A 20,266-nucleotide genomic window follows, 5' to 3' on the forward strand; every position below is an offset into this window, starting at 1 on the left:
CTCCCCCAGATCACCAGGCAGCTGTGCTCACATTTCTGATCTCTGACCTCAGCTAACTGTACATCATAGCCATGCAAGTTTGCATGTGAAAGTACATTTGGTCATGTAATATTTATCTTCATTGTTGCTGTGGTGAAGTGTAGAGTGCCCTCATGTTCACAGCCAACTGGTCTAAAAGATGAATGGCTCAGGGGATCTTTCCAAGAAGATGTTGCCTCCCTTCTAGATATTTCCAAAAATATCCTTGAAGAAAGAAGAAGTTGTTTGCTAAGACATTCAATTATTGTCTTCAGTTATTCTCCACATAGAAACAAGAAGCCAATTTTATTTCTCGGTAAATAAATAGTGCAGAGGAAAGGGAAATAAATAGTCTTTATTAGGATTGGGCATCTCAGGGGTTGAGCATGCATAGGCTTGGTCAGAATGAAATTCATAAGACTTCTTAAATTTTTCTGTTAAGGGAAAATTTTTTATTGTGTTGACTACTCTTTAAAGTGAGTCCTTACCTTCCATTCTTTGTTTCACTGAATTTTAAAATCATTGTTATCATACATTTTAGCATAGGATTGCATAGAGTCAGACACAACTGAAGCGACTTAGCATGCATGCATGCGTTAGAGAAGGAAATGGCAACCCACTCCAGTATTCTTGCTTGGAGAATCCCAGGAACGGAGGAGCCTGGTAGGCTGCTGTCTATGGGGTCACACAGAGTTGGACACGACTGAAGCAACTTAGCAGCAGCAGCAGCAGTGAAGTTTTACCTATTTTCAAAAATTTACCTTTTTCTAAAAAGCAAACTGTACTAAAAAAACTCTAGAAGAAGCCTACAACTGTGTTTCTAGAAGAATGACTTATATTTCTGACCATGTTTTGTACTTCACTAAATGCTTGTAATAAAAACCAAACTTTATGTGGCTCTTACAGTAACCATTTGGCTTTCTTTCTTTCTCTCTTTCTTTTATACCCCATACTTAAAGTGCATTTACTGCTATTATCCTGAGCTACTCTTCAAAGATGACTGTCAACGAGACATTTTAGGAGGAATAAATAGTGAGATTTTCATGCAGTTTAACATGGTATTCCTTAAGGAGATTTTTCATTTAGCAGAAAAAGAAGCACCTGTAATCCTTACTGAAAATCCTTACTGTCTTCCTGCAAATGTACAGTCATGTCTTATATCATCTTTGCTTGCTTAGGATGATTCTTCCTCTGACCCAGAGATCTGGATTCAGATAACTTCTCTGCCCATGTATGGTGCTCTCTTAAAAACCTCAGGACCTGAGGTGGAAGAACTCTCAGAGATTTCTAATTTCACTATGGAAGACATCAACAACAAGAAAATTAGGTATTATAACCACCTGGTACTACACAGAATTTTTTTAAATTATATTAAAATATGTAAGCAACTAATCCATAGTTCCCTTGTAAGATTATGTTGCCTCTGGCCACATTTTTAAACAGAGATTCATTCAGTCATCTTACTTGACCTGACAGCGTAGCTCATTCATTCCATTCTTCTCTTGACTTTGATAGGTATTTGGCCGCATTTGAGACCGGTGGTCATCCAGTTACTGACAGCTTCCACTTCTCTGTCTCTGATATGGACCACAACCGTCTGGACAATCAGAAGTTTACCATCACCATAACGCCCGACAAGGATCCACCCCCAGTCATTGCTTTTGCTGACCTTATCACGGTAAGCAGTCCAGATCAATGAACGGTAGGTGCTGTAGAAAGCTGGAATCTGCGCCAGTGTGAATGAAGGATTTCTACCTAAACTGGCTGTCAGGTCCTTCCCCTCAAATATCTAAGCCGTAGAATCAAGCTATTATGGCTTTCAATCATTAGTTTTTCAAAGAGGATGAAAATAATTAAATGCATAAGATCAAATCATTATATCCACATTATTTAGTTAGTCAACAAATATTTCTGTGCCAGACACAGATCTATTTGTGTGGTCTTTTGTATACTATGCTAGATGTGTATAGTAGTAGGAGTGTAGAGATGTGTTTTTGAGGTGTTTATAGTCTAATGTTTGCAGCAACTAAAACATAGGAATATGGATAGTGTCCTGGGTCACATCTTAAGCTGAGTTGACACTTATCTCTGTAAACAATATTGACAGTTCCTTGGTGTGTGGAGGGTGGGGGTCCATGTGATGTACCCCGATTATGAAGTTACCCGTATCTGAGTTCAAGTGCCAGTTCGGTTACTAACTGACTGATCTTGGACCAATTATATAATCTTTCTTAGCCTCAGTTGCCTCATTTTCAAAGTGTTACTACTATTCCTATTACACAGAGGATTACTCTGATGATGAATAAAATAGCATGAAAAAGCTCTAGTACAGAACTGGCCCATAGTAGGGATTCCATAAAAGTTAATTCACTTTCTTATTCCACTCTATGTACATACCATAATACCCAAAACTCAGGATTTCTGATTTTCTTGAGCAATTGAAAATTTGTGCAACTGAGTTGTTTCTGAATGGTTCTGATATTCTGCTCATTTTTTCATGTCCACACTGGGGAAGCCTTTTGCACCTTCCCTATTCTCAGAGTCAGGGTGACCTTCCAGTTTATAATTTGTAAATCTTCCTGTATTTAGCCAACAGTCATTCAGAAGTCAAGTTGCATATCCAGCAGGCTACAAAAAACACTAGGCTCAGGTTGCAACATTAGCATACAAAACAGGGCCCGAAAGGAGAAAGGTAGCTGGAGCTACTGCTTTTACTTAAACCGATTTATTATTCTCTTTGACAGTAATGATAAGCACTAGCTTTCAGGTACGGTGAGCCCTGTCTTCCTTGCACCTTTAAGCATACCCTGTCACGGGATAAAGGGGACTTTATCTCTGGTGGGAACTCCTATAGGACAGGATGCACTCACTGTATCCAAGGGAGGGCTGGATGGATCATTCTGAAGCTGCGGACTTTTGAACATTGATACGAAGGAAGGCAGCCCTCTTGCCATGCAACTGTTCCGAGGTGGGTGATTAGAATGGGCCAGAGCTGCTTTATAACCAGATCCATCATGGAAGAAGCACAGCTTTGAAGGCAAACACGGACGTCACTGCATCTGAGCGTGGCTCTGAGAGGTGCTGAAGGATGGCCGGGCCCCAGCAGCTGGCACATTCCTCATCTTGTCTGTAGAGAATCTGCCTCCTCAAACAAATGGAAGGTCACCCCAGGCAGCAATTTTCGATTCAGTCCTTTTTTACTGCAGTCCACGTAACCGCCCAAGGACTCTCTCCAATCTTTTCTTTCTTAGGTTGACGAGGGAGGGAGGACCCCACTCTCTTTTCACCATTTCTTCGCTGCTGCAGCTGAGGACAGTTTCCAGGAGGACGCCGTCATTAAGCTAAGCGCCCTGCCCCAGTATGGCTGCATCGAGAACACGGGGACAGGTACCAGCCTGGCTGTAGAATTGTTCCAGACCTGGAGAGAAGAGGCAGGGTGGAGGGGGTCACTGCCTGCAATTAACCTGGACAGGGAGACCCGAAGAGGGGTAGAACTGTTTCCAAGAAATGGAAGGAAGGTCTTGTTGACTCAACAAATATTGGCTGAGCATTTCCTGTATGTGAGGCACTTTTTTAAGCACTGGGGATAGATCAGTAAGGGGCTTCGCTGGCGGCTCAATGGTAAAGAATCCGCCTGCAATGCAGAAGACACAGGAGACATGGGTTCAATCCCTGGGTTGGGAAGGTCCCCTGGAGGAGGGCATGGCAACCCACTCTAGTATTCTTGCCTGGAAATCTCATGGACAGAGGAGCCTGGTGGGCTGCTGTCCATGCAGTTGCAAAGAGTTGGACACAACTGAAACTGCTGAGCGTACACACACATAGATCAGTAAACCAGACAGAAACCCTTACCTTTGCGGTGCCTTAGATTCTGGTGGGAGGAGACAGATAAGAAACCTAAGAAATGAGAAAATTGTGGAAGATGTTAGGAGGTCAGTCAGTGCCGTGGGGAAAACTAGAACAAGGGAAAAGTGCCAGCCATTAGGACAGAGGGGCTTGGGGATTGCACTCGAAATTGAATGTCAAGGAATAAGATTGTCTGTTGTTTTATTGTGAGGCAGCTACTGTTTAGCTGAACTAGAGTTGATACCTCAGCTTTTTCTAAATATATGACATGAATTGAAATGCATGCTTGTCTGTCTGTGACCCTCTCCCCCACCATCTGCCCTGGACCCACTGCTCTTGGTGGTTATCACAGAGGAGGGAAGGGGAGAGGCGGGGACTGTCCACAGGCCCCCTGTGTCCACAGTGACTGGCAGCTGAGACAGCTCCTGGCAGGTGACTGTACCACCATCTCTGCTGGGAGGCTCCTGAGTGCTAGCGCTCGGCTCTAACTGGCGTGCAGCTCAAAGCTCCCACAGAGAGGCTATTGACTGAAGGTGTCTGTGGCCTGCGTGATGCCTAGGATTTGAGTCTAGTTTTACCAGAAACTCATTTAGCAGGGGTCATGTTTTCCTAGAGAAAACCTCGAGTCTTTTCGCCATCTTGCTTTGCAGAGTGTGCCCTTAGATTTGTTTATTGCTGAGTTAGATTTGGGCTTCTCTTGTGTCTCAGCTGGTAAAGAATCCACCTGCAATGCGGGAGACCTGGGTTCGATCCCTGGGTTGGGAAGATCACCTGGAGAAGGGAAAGGCTACCCTCTCCAGTATTTAAGAGGCAGTGGATTATAAAAGAGGAATAAGACAGTCCTGGCCTCGCGCAGGAGACAGATACAAAGACTGATGGTATAATCATGAAACACCAGGACAGGGAAAGGAACAAAGCACCAAGAAAGGATACAGGACAAAGCAATCACTTTTGCCTGGGAAGGCGGGAATGTCTGAGGAAGGGTTAGTGGGAGTTGCTGTGGGCAGAGGGAAAACAGTGTTCCTCGCAGAAGAAAGAGCACAAACAAAAGTGGGGAATCAGAAAAGGATGGTTGCCCCCAGCCTTCTCTTCTCTCTGGGTGGTTTCTGATAAGGCTTTCTAATGCTGTTTTATGTTAACCTGGAGTGCACACAGAGGACTATTTCACTGGTCCAGAAGTCAAATTTCTGGCAGTTCTTAGCCCCTCTTAAAGTGGTTCTCAAACCTTAATGCTCAGAAGACTCACCTGGAGGGCCTGAGCAAACACAATTTCCTGGACAGTAACCCCAAAGTTCCTGTTGCAGAAGGTTGGTGAGATCTATGCATTAGCATTTCTCACTGGCTCACAGGTGGTTCCATTACTGCTGGTCCAGGGACCACACTTGGAGACCCAATGCTCTGCATTAGTATGAACCTAGAAGTAAGGAAAAGACGTTCAGGGGGGCAAATCATTGTCCTAACACACATCATGTAAGGTCCCATCCTTTGCTTCGTGGGCTTTCAGAATAGAGTCTCATTTTATGTAGCTACCTAGATTCAGAGTCCAGCTGACCAAAAGAACATCTTTTTAAAAACATTAGAAGAAGAATCATTTAAGTTCACACTAGCACAAGAACAGAATAGTCATATTGTTCAGTATAAAATCTAACAGCGTGGAACCTACATTCCTTCAGTACCAGCACAACTAGTGAAAGCCGCTCAGTCATGTCTTATTCTTTGCAACCCCATGGACTATACAAGCCATGGAATTCTCTAGGCCAGAATACTGGAGTGGGTCGCCTTTCCCTTCTCCAGGGGATCTTTTCAACCCAGGAATCAAACTCAGGTCTCCCGCATTGCAGGCAGTTTCTTTACCAGCTGAGCCACAAGGGAAGCCCAAGAATACTGGAGTGGATAGCCTATCCCTTCTCCAGGGGATCTTCCCTACCCAGGAATTGAACCGGGGTCTCCTGCACTGCAGGCGGATTCTTCAACAACTGAGTTAGTATGGTGCACAGCTAGGGCCCACCTTAATTACCTGTTGGGCATCGCTGTGTTCCAGCACAGTGTAGTAATAGATGTTCATGATATAGCCTCCACACATCAAGAACTATTTAATTTGCACATAATATATTCTATTGAAGAAGGCGAGGAAACTCATTAATAAGAATGGTTTACATGAAAAAATAGAAGATGCAGTTTTAAGAATCAAAAGGATTGATGCTTAAAGCTTCAGTGACAGATTCACTTGTTGAATAGCTTGTGTCTAATGATGGAATGTCATTCTATTTGAATACATTTTTAGGCTTCACTTAGTGTATTTTTGCCACATTTCTTATATTTATAGTGATAAACAGAAAGAGAAAATTAAAGTTTTAAGGAATTATAGCAATTCCTTTTGGAAACTCTGAACTGTGTGCCCTAGGGGTTATCAGCTCACTAATCACTTAGAGTCCCTATGCTTCTGGTATCTAGAGGAATCAAATCTGAGGGGTACAATTTAAGAAAATTCACATCATTGAAAAAAAGAATATTTGTCTTGAATTCTTGTCACAAACAAATTGTAAATAAAACATTTTCATTCCTACTCTTTCAATTTGGAGGTCAACAAAAAATGACCCTGTCTGTCTTCGACTAGGAAGTCAGTCGCCTTGTAATATATGATCTCATCTTTGCAAAAACCAGGGAAGAGGGAAAGAGAAAGTGTTATTGTTTTCAGATCTTCTATCTACACTTTGCTTTGTTGATGTATATCTAGGGAGTGTTTGAAAATACAGGGGTTTCTTTTTTTCTCCTCTCTTTAGAAGAAAATGTAACCATTTAAATCGATCATTTAGAGAGATTTAGTCCAAATAAGAGACAAGTCATCCAACATTTACACAGTGCTTATTCTTTCCCTTGGCCTTTGGGGTTGGAATGAAAAGAAAACATAACCAGCACTTTCCATGAAACTCTGAATGATACTTGAACATCTCAGTGCCTGAACTACACCTGAGCTCTGGATGGTCCCTGAACATCACAGTGGCTCTAGTGTACCATTCCAGGGGCTGAGCACTAGCCCATGACGTTACTAGAGGTTTCTTAATGAACTGAATTGTCAAATGAAAACATGCTTAAGGAGATATTCCTTAGATTTAAAGATATACAGTTCACACTTTCTTGTGTAGAGAAAAAAGGTTTCTCTTGCAAAATGGTTTTGAAATTGACTAAAGTGTAAAACTTTTATTCCTATATCAATATTTGTCCCATGACTTATTTTATCAAATATTTCTAACAAAACAACCATTGATTCTGTGCTCTATTAAATAATAGCAGTCTGAGTACTTTCAGACATGCAACTCATTTGAGTCCCACTTATTGATGAGAAACAGTGGGGAAACTGGGGTCCCACCCAAGTCTTCAAATTCCATTCTCTCACCTTTATTCTCAAACTTGTTTTCATCTTTTGTTGATAGTGCTGTCATGCTTTCTGGTTCAGCTCAGAAAGCAGGAATTTATGGATCAAGATAAAAGTTCCCTCTTGCTGTTGGTGCAGGTGATCGGTTTGGCCCTGGAACTACCAGTGACCTAGAGGCATCATTCCCTATTCAAGATGTCCTGGAAAACTACATTTACTACTTTCAGAGTGTTCATGAAAGCATTGAGCCAACCTACGATATTTTCAGTTTTTATGTAAGTGATGGAAACAGTCGATCAGAAGTCCACAGCATCAACATCACCATCGAGGTAAAGACTCTGGAAGTTGAAAAAGTTGGGCCTTTGACCACAATATCCCACCATTAGATAGCTTCAAAAGAACTCAAAAACAAATAAAATTGCGTTGGACCTTCAATTTTAGAGGTCAATTTAAAAAGCATAACCCTGACCTTTAGGAAACTTGTAGAATTAAGGCTGACATTTGGAGATGGTATGACTTGGAAATCTGAATTTCCATTTTAGGATAAAATCTATCTGGTCTGTGTGAAGACACTTTGTTCTCACAGACAGAGAAAACTGGCTAGCCTCATATGAGGTGAAAAGTAACATATGCTTATTTTTCCCTGCAATTACTATATGTAGTTCTGTGTACATACTTGCTTTTTCTAACATTTTAGCGCATTTGTTCATCATACTATAACATTAAAGAAATGTGTTCCCTGATGCTGTATATATTCCCTTTTGAGCAACTACATAGGCTTGCTCTGTCAGCCTGAGGAGAGAGAGAGAGAGATAAAAGATAAAACTCAGAATGGAATACCCTCTGCCTTGAGAAGACAAAACATGGCACTCTCAGCACCCTTGGGGGACAAGGGTGGAGGGGAGCTGACTTCTGCTGGGGCTGGTCAGGCAGACAGTTGAAACACCTGCACTTTAGAATATGTGTCCTCTCTCATAGGTTCTAAGACAGCTATGATTTCAAAAAAATGTGCCCTTTTATCCCCCCAGTACACTTGTACTTGTCTAACCACATGTCCATATTTCTGGCATCTGGAAAATGCCATCATTGTACCTATGGAGAATGCCTGAGATTTCTGTAGCATGTCCATCAAGGGGATATCTGGTTTATGTGATCTGCTCAGCTTTCAACATAACCATTTTGAGTGAGAATTAAAGACACTGACATATTAGGTGCAAACTATATACGTAAAATAAACAATAAGGATTTACTGTCTAGCACAGGAGACTATGTTCAATATCTTGTAATGACCTATAGTGGAAAATAATCTGAAAAAATATATAACTGAACTGCTTTGGTGTACACCTGAAGCTAACACAATGTTGTTAATCAACTATATTTCAATAAAAATACAATAACAATAACAATAACAATGAGAGATAATGACACATTAAATGCTATTTCAGTGGTGAAAGTTGATGTGATGGTGTTACTGTATTTGAATAGTGTGCGCTCTTTTTTTCTTCTTAAACCAGTATCTGTGTGAGACCTAATATTTTATGCTTTAATCAGAGGAAGAACGACGAGCCTCCCAGAGTGACCTTGAGGCCCCTTGGCGTGCAGCTGAGCTCAGGAGTGGTGATCAGCAATTCTTCTTTGAGCTTGCAAGACCTGGACACTCCAGATAATGAGCTGATTTTTGTATTGACAAAAGAGCCTGGCCACGGTAGGACATAACTGCTATGGGAAGCTTCTTAATTGAGGTGCTCGATGGGTTATTAGAATAAACACATTGATTTCAGCTGATCATTCCTCTACCTTCCTGGTGCATAGTCCATTCATTGCATCAAGGTATAATCAAATTCACAGCTAGTTTATATTCTTTGGGGTCACCATAGACTGGTTGTTCTAAAAGCCTGACTCCTGGGTAATTGGTGTCTCTGAAATTCAGTTTCAGCTGTTTTCTTGCTTTCTTCTGTAGCCTCAGGCAGAACAAGTTTTCAGAATCTTCACATCCTCTTCTTGGAGTGGCCATCATTGCTTGATCATCCTGGGCTATTTCATACAAAGAACAGAATAGCCACCTTGTAATTAATTACAAAGGGTGTTCATTTCAGGTTGGAGGCGTGGTAGATAATCTTTATGAGCTCATCTGTTTTGCAAAGAAAGCACTTTTCCTGATTAAACCAGAAGTTTAAAACACCACCATGGTAATCTTCTACCTACTTCCATTCTAAGTGCTAACTACCTAGTATTAGCTAAAGCTCTGCAGTTTTCATCTCCTAAGTGGTGGCTTGGTGGCCTAATGGCTGTTGACCTTTCACAGATGAGACTATTCCTGTTGATGGAGAGTTCACCAGAGAAGCTGTTGGTCATTACATTTTAGCTTGCCTCCATCCACTTTCACTTTCTTTAATGAAACACTGTGTTTCATTACATACACATGACCCTTGAAAATAGCATAATATACCTCAGCCCTAGGATGCTTAGTGTCTTTCTGAACATGAATGGAGTTTAAAATAAATCCCTCTGTCTCATCCCAGATGCCTCAGGAGGAAGGCAGCAAGTGGAGAGTGCTACTTTCACCCTACAGAAGGGGAAAATAAGGCTTAGATAGTGAAGTGAGTTTGAATTTGTGGAGAGAGATTTGATTCCTAGGCCACTGTATTTCCATATTCATCTGTGTCCCCTTAAGAGATTTTTAATCAGGAAAAGTGGAACTTTATCTTCTTTATTTGGAGATGAGGTCATCGAGCGTCACCCTGTGCTTTTGTATAAAATTCTGAGTTGTTGGTTACTTATGCACGTGCAATCAACATGTCCAAGGGGCTTGGCGTTCTACCCAGGCTCAAAGTTGACAAAATCAGATAACGTTTTAGTGCCATGTTTGCTCTACCATATGGATGTGAGAGTTGGACTATAAAGAAAGCTGAGCACTGAAGAACTGATGCTTTTGAACTGTGGTGATGGAAAAGACTCTTGAAAGTCCCTTGGACTGCAAGGAGATCCAACCAGTCCATCCTAAATGAGATCAGCCCTGAATATTCATTGGAAGGACTGATGCTGAAGCTGAAACTCCAGTACTTTGGCCACCTCATGCGAAGAGTTGACTCATTGGAAAAGACTCTGATCCTGGGAGGGATTGGGGGCAGGAGGAAAAGGAGACAACAGGGGATGAGATGGCTGGATGGTATCACCAACTCAATGGACGTGAGTCTGAGTGAACTCCGGGAGTTGGTGATGGACAGGGAGGCCTGGCATTCTGCAGTTCATGGGATCGCAAAGAGTCGACACAACTGAGCAACTGAACTGAACTGATGCAAAGAGCTGAGTCATTTGAAAAGACCCTGATGCTGGGAAAGATTGAGGGCAGGAGGAGAAGGGGACGAAAGACGATGAGATGGTTGGATGGCATCACCGACTCGATGGACATGAGTTTGAGTGAACTCCAGGAGTTGGTGATGGACAGGGAGGCCTGGCGTGCTGTAGTTCATGGGGTCAAAAAGAGTCGGACACGACTGAGCGAATGAACTGAACTGAACTGTTATCTTTCTTTCTTTTTTTTTACTTCCTTCCTCAGGTCATCTGCTCCGGAGGCAAACTGCTTCTGAACCTCTGGAGAATGGGAGGGTTTTGGCCCAGGGCTCCTCCTTCACCTATCAAGATATCCTGGCTGGGCTAGTTGGGTATATGCCTGGTGGTCCAGGTGTGGCAGTGGATGAGTTCCGGTTCTCCCTCACTGATGGCCTCCACACGGACACGGGGAGGATGGAGATATATATAGAACTGCCTACAAGTGACAACCCCCAGCTGGCTGTAAACAGAGGCCTCCAGCTCTCAGCAGGTACCACAGGCATGGAAGAGAGTGGCCATGGTTTCTTCTTTGTTCCTGCACAGTGCTTCCTTCCATGTCAGCAGTGTGGGAGGATCTTGAACTGGGTGTGCAGAGTTTAGGGAAACCTGTTGTTTTGGGGACACTAAGCGTTGTGAATGACAAGTGTGAAATCTCTGAAGTTCTTTGGACCAGACGCCTGTGTCTGTGAATCTGAGGAAAGACTGCAAAGAGTTTATAGTATTTCCAGGGTCCTCAGAATATTCGTTTATGCAACCACTTGTAGGTCCTGATCTCTTAGAACACTGACACTGCCCAACAAACCCTACAGAAACAAACAACAAAATCTAGCAGGATTTTCAACATGCTTCTTCTTTTTTTTCCTTTAAAGTCATGGAGAGGCAAATGGGAAGTCATCATGCACTAGGAGAGATTATATCAGTAATTAAGAACCATTATATATGGTGTTCTCCGGAGAAGGCGATGGCACCCCACTCCAGTACTCTTGCCTGGAAAATCCCATAGGCGGAGGAGCCTGGTAGGCTGCAGTCCATGGGGTCGCAAAGAGTTGGACACGACTGAGCGACTTCACTTTCACTTTTCACTTTCATGCATTGGAGGAAATGGCAACCCACTCCAGTGTTCTTGCCTGGAGAATCCCAGGGACGTGGGAGCCTGGTTGGCTGCAGTCCATGGGGTCGCGAAGAGTCAGACACGACTGAGCGACTTCACTTTCACTTTTCACTTTCATGCATTGGAGAAGGAAATGGCAACCCACTCCAGTGTTCTTGCCTGGAGAATCCCAGGGATGGGGGAGCCTGGTGGGCTGCCATCTATGGGGTCGCACAGAGTCGGACACGACTGAAGCGACTTAGCAGCAGCAGCAGCAGCAGATATGGTGTTCTAGGATCTAACATTCCCAGTTTGCTGGTGGATAAGCAACACTGAAGGACCTGTGACAACTGTGGGTCTTGGAGTCACTTTGCAGTAGGAAGTTAGTTACAGAGTGGACCTTTGGTCCACAGAGCATCTATATCATACTGGACTTATGTTTGCTTGTCTGTTCTTAGTTTCACATGTATTTTGTAGTGAAAAAATATTTGGTAGAACGGTATTTGAAAATGTGGAGATTCCCAAAGGTCCCAAGTATGAGGTCTGGGACTTAACTTTGCCCTATTTATAGGTTAATAAGTTGACCTATTACTCTTTCATGGATGCTGGTCAAACACATGAGATTCCTTGTTGTTTTTATTTAGTCCCTAAATCATGTCTGACTCTGTGACCCTGGGGCTGTAACCTGCCAGGCTCCTCTGTCCATGGGATTTCCCAGGCAAGGATACTGAAGTGAGTTGCCTTTTGCCACTCCGAGGGAATCTTCCTGACCCAGGGATCAGACCTGCATCTCCTTGATTGCAAGAGGATTTTTTTTACTGCTGAGCCACTGGGGAAGCTGAGATTCCTTGGTCAGAAATAAAGTTCTTTGTGACAATCCCCTCCAAGTCCCACAGGGACGATTCAGAGGGCCCAGACGAATACATTTGTGTGCAGGGTGATGAATTACAGAAAATGAACCCTGAGCTTGGGAGCTCTCCTTGTTATAGTAGCGATAAGCAAACCTGATCTGTGTCCCAGAGGAAGATGTCACCTCCTCCCTCAGGCATGCTCCCTGAGAATAGCCCAGAGAACAAGAGGTCAAACCTTGCATTCTTGGCATTACCCAGCAAAAACATACAGAGACGCTCAGGGCCCATGGCAGACTGCCACTCCACAGACCAGGTTCTATTACACATGAGTAACTAACTAGGACCTACTTTATCAGAATTCACTGTTTTAACGTGAGAAGTGGGCTAGAGAGGAGAACAAAGAGGAAGGCCCTGAGAAGAGGTGCTTGCCAGGAGACAGTCCCAGGTGGCTCAGTGGTAAAGAATCCGCCTGTCAATGCAGGAGACTCCAAAGATGCATTTCGATGGGGTCGCAAAGAGTCAGACATGACTGAGCACACACACACACACACTCTGCCTTGCCTCTGTCCCCAGCACCTGGGCAATCTTCCAGGAGTCAGCATTCAGATCTCCCTGCTCTGTGTCTCTTATCATAGCCTCTATCTTGGAGGAACAGTGATTCTGACTATTCGGTGTGAGACGGCAACCAGATATGTTTGTGAGTTCATGTAAAGCTGTTTTTTGATTTTGGTTTTTTTTTTTAGTGATTTGGTGATCCTTAAGACAGTAAATAAATTAGGTCCAAGCCGGTCTCATTGTCATTCTGAGAGTCATTTACATCACAGAGCTAGAAGTTCAGAACATAGATTTAGGTGCTAACTGAAAGGTCAAGGGAGAGAGCGATCATGTGCAGAGAGTGAAATTGGATCAGAAGAAAAAGGGGCTCAGATCTAAACTCAAGGTGAAAGTCACCCAGTTGTGTCCGACTGTTTGCAACCTCATGGACTATAGAGTCCATGGAATTCTCCAGGCCAGAATACTGGAGTGGGCAGCCATTCCCTTCTCCAGGGGATCTTCCTAATCTGGGGATCAAACCCAGGTCTCCTACATTGCAGGCAGATTCTTTACCAACTGAACCAAACTCAGGGGGTGATTAGAAAATTGGGAAGTTGGGACTATTCACTTAGGGAAATTAAAATGTATTCAGCTGGAACCAGAAGGGCAAGCAGCTGATATTTTCTTTTTATTTTCTAAAGGAAGGAAATTGTTTTATTTATCTGGCTGAGCTGGGTCTTCATTGCTTCATGTGGGGTTTGCAGTATGCGGGATCTAGCTCTCTGACCAGGGATCAAACCCTGGGCTGCTGTAGAGGGGAGCATGGACCCTTGGCCACTGGACCACAAAGGAAGTCCCGTAGCTGATACTTCCTTAGACCGGGGAGTGTGTGATAATTTAGTCTCCAGTCTCCTAAAATCATTTGGCCTGCTGTCCAAAAGCAATAATGGGGAAGGACCTAGTCTCTCCTATTCCCTTCCAGGGTCCGTAGCAACCATCACAGAACAGCACTTGAAAGTGACGGATCCTGACTCAGATGACCGCCAGGTGATGTATATCTTAAAGGAAGATCCTGGAGTAGGGCGCCTGCAGATGGTAAAACGTGACAGCCTGGAGCAGATCTCCACTAGAGGCCCCATCCGAAGTTTCACCCAGGCTGACCTCACTCAAGGTCAGGCACTTCTCCTACTCAGACTTCCAAAAACTCCACCCCCTGTAGTCAAATGGGAATTGGTGCCTGGTAGCCAATGGCAGCAGACTGTGCACTCTTGTTTTGAATTAAGAGCTGAGTTATAGCTTCTTTTATTCTTACTTGTCTCCTCCATTTTTTGGTTTGGAAAAAGCTTCCCTTCTTGACTAAAATGTTCTCATGCTTTGACATAGCCTTGATGAAATTGAGGGCTATTATAGAGGAAAAAATCATTTTGATTTGCTGTGATGCTAAAAAGTGTATGAGAGAGAGAAAGAGAGAAAGAAAAAAGAAGTGAATTGGGATGGATTAAGGTGAAAATTATGCCTGCCTTAGGTGAACAATTTATATCTTTCTTCAGCTCCCCAAAGAGCCCAAGTTAATGAACTAAGCAAAATGGAAGGGCATAAATCGGAGCTGCCTCAGGGAGATTACATAGCTCATCCCTTCTCCAGGAAATGCTGATGTAATGTGAAAGCATAAATGTTAAATGCTACGTAGTTACCGTACAGTGCTTTCAGGGATAAGAAAGGAAGAGAAGTTACATATTGAGAGGGAAGTAATCCAATGTCAGGTGATGACACGCAATTTCCGTTTAGAGGTGGAAACATGCTCCCCTAGGACCAGAATACAGGTCCTGTCTGTGCACGCATGCCTAGAATTGATAGCAGCCCAAATATCATGGACCTGTCTGTACTTTAATGAAGGGAGTGGAATAATTCCTTAGTTATTCCTTGCCTTGGTGTCCCTTTTTAGAATATGAGAGCAGGGACTTCTTCCCAGATGTTTGGTTATATTTACGTTGCTAGATCCTTATAAGTAATGCTATGGTTTAATAAAAATATAATATATTGGGTTTTTCCCTTTGGGTCCAATTGACATCTAGAGTTTATTTGTTTTATCTGTTTCTTTGTTGGTTGGTTATATCCCACACCTTTCCTAAAATGATTTAAGACTGGGAAACAGGAGTGACACCTTAGGGGAGCTCTGAGTGGTCTGTGGCTCTCTGTCCTCCTGCCTGTGACATGGATAGATAAAAGGGCCACACCAGTGATGTGGGTCTGGTCAGTGCCCATTTCTGCATGGGCAGTTTTGCTGACCTCATGATTCATGAGGCTTCCTTAGAGACTTCCACAGATTCGGAGCCTCAGCTGTAAGCAAAGCCACTTTCTGCTTGGGGTGATTTTATCATGAAGTCACTGATGAGGAGGCAGTCGCTAGATGAAAGGGAGGAAATGAAAACATTAGACTAAAATGTCAAAGGCAGTGTCAAAGTGAGAGGGGGGTAATTGATTCATTGGTGTGAATACCCATTGAATTCTCACCTGACATTTCAGAAGTAAGGCCAGAAAACACAAAATAGCAAATTCTGGTCTTCTCGTCCTTGTTATAGGCCTTATAGAATACAGTCATGGAAAAGGAGAATCTGGTGGGAACTTTGCTTTTAAATTTGATGTGGTTGATGGAGAAGGCAACAAACTGATTGGCCAGTCATTTTCCATCAGTGTTTCAGGTAAGGGGGCACTGGGTGTTTGAAAGTTCTCCAGCAGTTCTGAGGTCACGTGGTACAGACCTTGAGTCTTGAGCCTTTTCTTTACAGGCTTGTGTGGAAATCTGAAATCCTCTCAACACTGTTACACAATGCTGTGGCTCTCTGATGTACTCTCTGAGAGTCAGACCTGGGGATTATGTTGATTATTTTGATTTTACTCCTGGACACTAGGCCCAGAATTGAAAAAAAAAAGAAGCATAAAAGGTTGCTGTTGTTGTCAGTCTCTAAGTCGTGTCCAACTCTTTGCGACCCTGTGCGCTACAGCATGCCAGGTTCCTCTGTCCTCCACTACCTCCTGGAATTTGCTCAAATTCCTGTCCATTGAGTCGATGGTGCTATCTAACCATCTCATCCTCTGCCACCCCCTTCTCCTTTTGCCTTCAATCTTTCCCAGCATTCAGGGTCTTTCCCAATGAGTCAGTTCTTCACGTCAGGTAGCCAAAGGATCACATTTCATGTTACTCTTTCTGATATTTTCAGAAGACAAATCCCCACCAGTCATCATCACCAATAAAGGGCTGTTCTTGGACGAAAACTCGGTGAAGAAGATCACCACTCTGCAACTCTCTGCCACTGACCAGGAGACGGGACCCGCAGAACTGGTCTACAGAATCACCAGAGAGCCCCAGCTGGGCCACCTGGAACACACAGCATCGCCAGGTAAGCCCATCGTCTCTGACTTCATCAGACCAAAGCTGGGATTTAGTAAGTGCCAGGGGCAGCCATATCATGTGCATACGTTCACCTGGAACCTGGCTTTATTAGTATGCATTTCTGGCATCACTATTTCTGACCATTGTATACTGCCTTGCATTATACTTAGAATACAGTGTGCTCCATGCTTACTTGCTGGAAGTTGATTTGATAGTTACACTTTGATGTAAACCGTCTTGCTGCAACACTAGAATTCAACACATAGAAAGTGAACATGCATATTGAATAAGATCCTGGTTCAGCTGCTACAGGGGAAGAAAAAGAGATGAATGAGACATTACCCCAACCATTAGAGTCTTCTGTTGGATGAGATAAGGAGCCTTTGCATACAACCATATGTAAGGGAAGAAGATGACAGGTGTTTTAAGAACTGTATAAACCTGCCATCCTAAGAGTTCAAAAGCAAAAGAGGTGATATCAGATGGGAAGGTGCTCAGAGGTGGTGTTTAAGAGTGCCCTTGAAAGATAGAATTTGGGCTGACAGAAATTGTGTTATTTCCTGAGATAGGAACAGCATGTGGACTCATTCCAAAAATTATGAGTGGGCCAGTTTTGCTAAAGCATATATTCTGAAAATAGCAGTAGATTGGGTTCATGGGTAGACTGAGATTTTATGATGGGTCTTCAGAGTGGCAATCAGTAATCCCTGTTTAATTCAATAGGCAATAAGGAGGCCCTGCAGAATTTTGAACAGGGAAGAGAAATGAATTCCTCCAGTGTCCAGTAGGATAAACTAAAAGAAAGGAAGAAAAAGGAGGCAGTGACAGTAGGTAGAAAGTTTAGCATTCGGCCAGATGGGAGCTAGTGAGGCCTCTGGCAGTGGGGCAGCCTCCATGCGGGAATAATAAGATGAAAATAATGAAAGTGATTACCCCTGCTACCTAGTAAGTATCCAGTAAACAGTAGTTGGTGGAAGGAAAGAAGGAAGGAAAGAGTTAATTTCAGGAAGAGAAACTATAGAATTTGGCAACTTGAATGAATGTGAAAGACAAGAGATATTTGCTGAATAAACAACCTAAAGGTAGGATTGATTTTGTCCATCATAGGAGCAGTGTCAGCTTGCAGGAAATTTAGATCATTGGTTTTCTTTGGATTTCAGGTTACAGATTTTTCTTTCATTCAACCAGGGAAATAGCAGAATAGAGGAAGTACCTGCCCTGATGCTGGGGGTCAGACGGTAGGCAAACAAGCAAGTATATATATCATGTCAGTGGTGATGAGTTAGGGAGTGAAATGAGGGCATTTCTGGGGTGCAGGGACCAATGAGGTGAGGGAAGGCCTCCTAATAATAAGATGACATTTGAGCCAAGATCTGAAGAATGTAAGGGAGCCAGCCGTGCTGACATATAAGGAAAGAGCATTCAGCATCTTTCCAGGGCATCAGCGAGTATCAACATCCTGAAATGGGATCAGCCAAGCCCATCTCGTTCCAGTTGCAGCAAGGAGACCAGTGTGTCTGGGGCAGAGTGAGTAAGGGAGAGAGTGGGGGTGGGTGAGCTAGAGGGGAATATGGTTGAAAAGATGAGGGAGGCAGACCATGTCTGGGTCCAGCATGATGATGGGGGAGGGAGTGTTGTATGTATGTTGCAGGGCGGGGGTGCATGAGGAAGGCTGAACAGACTGGCCTGAATCCCTAATGCAAATTAAAGCCCATGCCCTCCCCTTTTGTCCCAAAGTTCCTAGTGGCAGTGTGCAGATCAGCATTCCCAAGACCTTGGCTGCAAGAGATATTTGATAACTAATTCATGAGCTAATTGCTTCTGCCAGAATTCTGTCAGGTTGCTGATTATATCTCTCCAAAGATGAAAGGGCAGACTCTTGGCTGTTGTGTTGGGGCAACTGCAGTTACACTTTACAGTGCTCCAAAAGGCTTGGAGCATCATGCAAGGACTTGCCAGCTACTGGTGAGACCCTAGCTCTCCTCAGCTGTGTCATGTCCTGGGGCAGGTGGCTCCAAATTTGCCTTTTCTGTTGTTTACAGTCTCCACCTTCACTTAAATCTGGATGCCAGTACCAGGCTAGCACTGCTCAGGGGGCCACCCATAACAGATCCCCCTTCTCCCTCCTCTTGGGAAAGCAGACTCTAAAACAGAGGGAGGCATGCTTCCCTGCCCTTTCCCACCAGGCTTGACTTCCTCATCTATGTGCTCTCCTGTGCCCACCAGTTCTTCTCAATCCTCCTGTTTTTAAAAATTCTAAATAGACCAGATAAGATGATCTTTACTCCTGGAGGGCTGTCCATTTTTAATGAGCAGGACTTCCCTTCCCATCCCCTACTACCAGGCCTGATGTCCATTCTAGAGAATCTAGTCAGCATTCTTTCCTTCCCTGTCTCCCCTAAGTGGAACTGGATTCCTGAATTTGATTCTTTTTAAATGTCAAAGGTTTCCCTTCAGAGGAAGTCCATGTTGATTATGGATCACCCTCTCAGGAAGCAGTTGGCACCAGCTTGGAGAAAACCACCTCATCCCATTTGTCTCAGGGGGTGAGAATTGGTCTACCTGGTGCCAGAGCCTCTTTCCAAACAGAGCAGAACAGCTTTTAGACCCATGTCTCCATGCAGGCACTGAGCTATTTGGGTTCTGGAGGCCCCTGGGAATTATCATTTCCCACCAGTGCTTGCAGACATCCTCTTGATGGTGAACTATGAAATGGATTTAGTCTTGTGCCAGCTGTGTTAGTCAGCTGATTGTTCTCTTTAGATAGAAGAGGTGTGAAGGTCCTCTCTTCTTCCCCCAAGGAGACACAGGGAGCCATGTGCACGGGGGGAGCCGTGCAGAAGACAGACACGAGATTCCTACCATGGAGGAGAGCTGCATTAAGCTTGAGTGCATTAAGCCCCTGTGTGGGCTCCTTGCAGGGTTGAGGGCCCACAACCTCATGTCAGGGACCCTAAGAACTCTCTTATTCTTTTCATTTTGGGGGCTGTGCTGAGCAGCATATAGGATCTTAGTTCGCTGACCAGGAACTGAACCAGCTCCCCTCACAGTGAAACATGAAGTCTTAACCCTGGACCACCAGTAAAGTCCTAGGACCCTCTCATTCTAAAGAAATCAGAGTAAGGAGTTATATTATCAGGATAGAAACTAAGCTTCTGGGGAAAAGCAACTCCAAAATACAGTACCTTACATAAGTTTATTTTCACTCACAGCAAAATCCAGAGGCAGGTGGTTCAGTGACCCTCCACGTGAGGCTCCCATCTCTGGTCCAAGGTGACTACTGTATTGTCAGCATCCCCAGCTAGTAGCTGGCAAGAAAAAACCAGTGGCGTCCACATCCATTTCTTCTTTAGCAGAATTGCTGGGAATACATCCCTTTTGGTCACATCCTAGTAAGGAAGTAGCCATATTAGGCTATGAGGTAGCTGGGAGATCTAGACCTTAACTGGACATTTAGTCACTTAACTAATAAACAGCAGTTGCATTTTTAAAGTCAGGGAGCAATAATATTGAACATAGCTATCTCCAGCACACACTGGTCCTCCCCTTCCCCAGACATGTATTGTGTAGCTGCAGCAGGAGAAAGCTTGGGTCTTAGAAGTGGGAGACATATAAGCAAATATGTGCAAGTGTATGTTGGAGGCTGTGACAGCATTGTGTGAGGATGTTAGGAGTCAAGGGGCTGCGAGTGAGTCAGTCAGTGAGTGCTTTACCTAAGGTATTTCTTGGCTTCCTCTCTATCTCAGCCTCTCAGTATTGTGACACCAACCAAAACTGAATGCACCTGGTGTCTTAGTTCAGGTCCTTCTGAGAGCAGACGTGCC

At 43.8% G+C, this 20,266-nt stretch overlaps 1 protein-coding gene across 1 annotated transcript in view; it reads left to right on the forward strand.

The window, feature by feature from the left end:
• Positions 1 to 20,266, forward strand: part of FRAS1 (Fraser extracellular matrix complex subunit 1) — a 513,961-nt gene that overhangs the window by 413,495 nt on the left and 80,200 nt on the right. The window contains exons 40-48 of the mRNA XM_018049625.1: positions 1,197 to 1,345; positions 1,534 to 1,696; positions 3,270 to 3,405; positions 7,379 to 7,569; positions 8,792 to 8,945; positions 10,800 to 11,063; positions 14,031 to 14,219; positions 15,631 to 15,750; positions 16,270 to 16,449. Of these exons, the coding sequence (XP_017905114.1) occupies positions 1,197 to 1,345; positions 1,534 to 1,696; positions 3,270 to 3,405; positions 7,379 to 7,569; positions 8,792 to 8,945; positions 10,800 to 11,063; positions 14,031 to 14,219; positions 15,631 to 15,750; positions 16,270 to 16,449 (1,546 nt within the window). The remainder of the gene's footprint in view (positions 1 to 1,196; positions 1,346 to 1,533; positions 1,697 to 3,269; positions 3,406 to 7,378; positions 7,570 to 8,791; positions 8,946 to 10,799; positions 11,064 to 14,030; positions 14,220 to 15,630; positions 15,751 to 16,269; positions 16,450 to 20,266) is intronic.

The sequence above is a fragment of the Capra hircus genome, chromosome 6 (genome assembly GCF_001704415.2).
Source record: "Capra hircus breed San Clemente chromosome 6, ASM170441v1, whole genome shotgun sequence".
Lineage (NCBI taxonomy): Eukaryota > Metazoa > Chordata > Mammalia > Artiodactyla > Bovidae > Capra > Capra hircus.